Raw genomic sequence first — 4,585 nt, 5'->3', positions numbered from 1 at the left:
AGTTCAGAGAAAGTGACCAATTCCATATCAAGTAAAATACACTTACTTTATAATTGGTTCAATCCAATTAAATTTAATTCGGATAAAAAATTTTCCCCACTCTAAATAGAAGAATGAGCCGTTCCCTTCAACTTCCTCCCCTTAGATGATTCTCCATCCTGAAGCATCGGACGCTTCTCAAGCAATGCACCGTTAAGACCATTATGAATTGTCGACAGGGCTTACATTATGTATGGAACGCACAACCATTGGCAGTAAAGGAAAGGACAGTGGCGGCGTAGACTGAGTTGGCGTGCATGCTGACAGTGTGAGTTCAATCTGTGTGTGTGTCAAAATTCGATCCAATCAATCAAAATTCGATTGGATGTATATGCCTCCTCCATCCAACGGTGCTTCACAAGTTTTCAGACCGGAGATAGAGAGGGCTTTGTCCGGAAATAGAGAGGAGAACAATGAAAGTATTTTAATACTTTTCCACTTTTCCACTTTTCCGACATGCCTTGTGATGTATTATATGCCTCAAAAGAGTATTTTTTTTATGAATTTTTTATTTGAAAAAGGAGTTATTTATAATTGAGATAAACTTTCGGAACGTGTTAATTAGTATTATAGATTAAACAATCCTTTTCAGACGAAACTATTCTTATAACGGTGAAAATATACCTCCTCATATGCATTAACGTATGACGATATATGAGCATAATTTAGTCATAAGAAGATTTATTTAACCTGCTATAGATCAGTAATAAGTTAATTAGAGGTAAATATAAATTTTTTTTTTAAATTTTTGTTAATATCAGCAAATTCAAAGAGTGTTTACTAACATACGACTTTTTATTAGATTGAAGCACACCTCATAGATGATAGACGAAATTTTCTAGATCATAAAAACTCTATATATAATTATACCAAATTTCAAAAAAGATGAGCGTGCTTTTTTAATTTAGGGGACGCCACATCACTCCCCTCTATGGGAGTCGATGGCTAGATCCAATGGTGGGGCTAGAAAGTGTGGTAGGAAGTTGTGTGGAATGAGAATAACTGAAATCAAAATACACAAAACTCTATACAATAGTAAAAAGTAGCAATATTTTAAGCTCATGCTCCAAACACATAATTTTTTCGGACCAAACTAAAGTAAATTAATTAAAACTGACATTTTTAAAAAATTATTGTCCTTAATCACTATGTATCGATTACTTTTCAAAAAATAAGGAGTATTTATAATTATGTCGGACTTAAGAAAAAATATTGTAATTCATCCTAATTACTATCCTGAAATGATTTTGGATAAAAAAAAATATCACTATCCCTAAAAAACTAAACTAAAATTGAAATTTTCCTGAAACGACAAATTCCCAAAATATGAGACGGACATCATGACACCAACCTAGAGCAACTCCATATCAACAAAGCAACTAATGATTATCTTGCAGTACAAAATTCATCAAACTTCTCTTCCAAAAACCAAAACAAATAGAGCACCACCCACACAGCAAGTGTCAATATGCCGTATCCCGACAGTGTTGCACCAAACAAGAGAAGCGCGGAAAAAGCAGCACAGAAAGGATCGAGTTAGCAACACAACATATTACATAGTACGTATCCGGAGTCAACCGTTCTTCTTGTTCTTCGCTTTCCCTTTAACGCATGATTTCACAAATTGCTTCAGACCCTTCTTCGGAGATGGTTTCTCTACCGATGCTGTTGAGTGTTCTTTGCTCCTCTCACCCTCTAACTCTTCTTCCCACTGCAGACACAGCTGACAACGAAAACAAGCCGCGACACAAATGTAAGTCAACCTTAACCTTATCAAGATTCACATGTATGCATGTAATATCGACGATCCCCCAACATCATCGTCAAAGTCTAATCACACAGTAAAACTTCATCGACATCCCTAAAGTTTAGATATATTATGAAAAGACCCTAAAAGGTTTCAAATTAACTAGAAATGATCATCATGTATTGCTTGTTATAGGCACATCATCATCATCTAATTTTTATGTAAACACCTCAAGAACTCAATTTTTCCTGAAAAATAAAATCCGATACCACTGAAAAGATCGTATAATATACTCATCCCCACAAAGTCATAATCCCATCTTTGAGTTTTTACCTTCAAGATACGATCCTCTGCGTGAACGAGTCTTTCAATCAACGTCCCTTTCCGCTCGACCTCCATGATCACCTCATCAACAGGGCGACAATGCTTCTCGAAGCCCTCGGGCGAGAAATCAGCCAATGAGAAGGGGTGGCCGTCGCTTGTGAGGGTTCCACTTGAGGTGGTGGATGCGTATGAACTCTTGGGAGAGTGGCCAGCACTCCGGATGTCCTCCAATTGTTTCAGCTGAAATCCATCCAATACAGGAACAAGATTTTTAACATAAATAAGAAACCAAGTTAAGCACTCCCATACCAACTGCTCTTGCCTGAATTACCGACGTACACAAAATTTAGGCCAATCGAACTATATACTACTACAAGAAAATGGAGCAACAACTATGATAACATTCGATGCTAAAATCAGCGCATCGAGCTAATTAATAAGTAAAATTCCTCATATATATTTTAAACAATTTATTGATAAATTCGTTACCAAGTAATTTTCGTTGCCAGCAAATATTTGCATCGAACCAAGTAGATTAACAACGAGAACGTTAGTTACTAAATATTCGCCTTGGGTTTATATAGCCGTAGCTAAAGCTCTAGCCACGACTTTTTTCTTTTAAGTATAGTAATTAGTTGAAACTAAGGATCAAACTTTTTTCTGGTGTGATACGAAAAATAGAGAGCCGTATGATTATACGTAAGAGATATAGCGAGCCATGGAAGCTATGTATATAGTACTACAAACCGTAAAAATACATGTATATAAATACGTATATATATGTAGAGTACTTACGATGTTATCAAGTCGATTGAGCCTGGAGAGGATTGGTTCTTCTAACCCCGTCATTCTTTCAGATGTGTTGTTGATCATTTCCTTAGCTTTTTTTTTTCTTTTTCTGTTTGTGCTCCCGAAAACTAGTTAACAGACAGCAAAAGGGGCAGAGACAACCGAAGTAATCTTCTTGCTCGTATCGATCGTCGCAGAGTGTGTGTTTTTGGTGTTTATTATATAAGGAAGAAGATGATGATGATGATGATGATGATAAGAGAGAGATAGAGTTAATAATGTCGGGAGTGGTGATACGTGTGGTTCGTTGTGGGTGTTGTAGTAAGTGGTGAGACGACACGTTTGATAGGGCATATGCAGATGTATTGGAGGCCACCACGTGTGCGCCTCTCTAAGATTGGAACTCTGGGCATTTGCAGGCATGTGGGGGTGTTTTTTTTATACAGTATCTATCGTTTTTACGTGCATATAATAAATAATTTTTTTATATTTTAAAATATATTATATGCGAATAAAATATATAAATCAGTAAATATATTATAAAAAGAAACAAAGAAAAAAATAATAATTAAATCAACGTAGCTTTTAAAAAGTTGAATAAGTTAGTTATTTTATCTTGAAATGCATTTTTTACTTTACAAAATATTGGTGGAGTGGGGTCATTGACTGTCGTTTGTGTGTAGAGGGATTTTTCTTTTTATATTAATATAGATCATAAGAGGATAATAGCATTTTTCTTTCTTAAAGTTTGCTGTAATTAAATATAATTTTTTATGATTAAAAAATTTATATTTATTATTCTCGATTTTTGCTTCTATCTTATAAATAAATTTCTTCATCGTTCAAAATTTATCAAATTTAATGATATTAATAAAGTATATTCAATGTAATCCCAATTGACCTATTACTAATTTATTGCAAGTTAATGATTCTTTTTATAATCAAATTAATTAACCCTTATACATTTTCACACGTCAATACATGTAAAGAGATATACTTTTACCGTTATAAAACTAGTTTAAGCGCAAAAGATTTGTTTAACCTATAATAAGTCAATCGAGTGTTTATATTAATTTTCATTCAATTCTTTTTATTAATTTCAATAAATTCAATAAATTTTGATTTACAGATGAACTATTTGTTAGTTAGAAATTGATTTTAAAAATATTAGATATAAATTTTTTAATTATAAAAAATTCATATGTATTAAATAAAACTTGAGGAGAAAAAAAAATGTTATTATCCCTATTATAAATGTTAGAGAGGTGTGATCACTTGTCAGCGTTGCATATTGCTTTGAGGATAATATATTGTAAGAGTTTAGGCAGGGCATGGAATTCTTGGTCAAAATTCATTGGGAATTTCAATGGAGTCATCTACATTGTAGAATTTTATAAAACATTAGAGGTTATATGGGTAAATTATATTTGTTGTCTCATAAGTGGACTTGTTTTTAATTTTGATTTCATACATAAATGTGCGAATTGACCTGATGTGGGATCAAAATTGGAAACAAGTCCACTTATGGGACAAAAAGTGTAATTTACCCTTATTTTGATTGTATTGACTAACGGAGAGAACAGTTGCGATTATCAATTGGACGGAAATCCCTCAATGGTCCACAATTGAAAAAAAAAAAAATCACATATGGGATTCAATGTGCGAATTGACCTGAATGTGGGACCA

At 33.4% G+C, this 4,585-nt stretch overlaps 1 protein-coding gene across 1 annotated transcript; it reads right to left on the bottom strand.

Annotated features, from left to right (window-relative positions):
- Window positions 1-1,380: 1,380 nt before the first annotated feature.
- LOC105173488 (uncharacterized) lies at window positions 1,381-3,145 on the bottom strand. The gene is made up of 3 exons (XM_011095242.3): window positions 2,906-3,145; window positions 2,120-2,350; window positions 1,381-1,762 (listed from the first exon to the last, which is right to left on the bottom strand). The coding sequence occupies exons 1-3, from the start codon at window positions 2,981-2,983 to the stop codon at window positions 1,613-1,615; spliced, it is 459 nt and encodes a 152-aa protein (XP_011093544.2). The 5' UTR covers window positions 2,984-3,145; the 3' UTR covers window positions 1,381-1,612.
- Between the last annotated feature and the right edge of the window lie 1,440 nt (window positions 3,146-4,585).

This window comes from Sesamum indicum, linkage group LG11 (assembly GCF_026168435.1).
Source record: "Sesamum indicum cultivar Baizhima isolate 11 linkage group LG11, ASM2616843v1, whole genome shotgun sequence".
NCBI classification, from domain to species: domain Eukaryota; kingdom Viridiplantae; phylum Streptophyta; class Magnoliopsida; order Lamiales; family Pedaliaceae; genus Sesamum; species Sesamum indicum.
This window is presented reverse-complemented; position numbering and strand designations above follow the sequence as displayed.

Excerpts from the sequence above, each read along its gene's own strand:
- LOC105173488 (XM_011095242.3), bottom strand. The coding sequence starts at position 2,983 with ATGATCAACAACACATCTGAAAGAATGACGGGGTTAGAAGAACCAATC. Across the intron at positions 2,351-2,905 it reads TCAATCGACTTGATAACATC|CTGAAACAATTGGAGGACAT; the intron begins GTAAGTACTCTA and ends GATGGATTTCAG. Across the intron at positions 1,763-2,119 it reads CAGAGGATCGTATCTTGAAG|CTGTGTCTGCAGTGGGAAGA; the intron begins GTAAAAACTCAA and ends TTTCGTTGTCAG.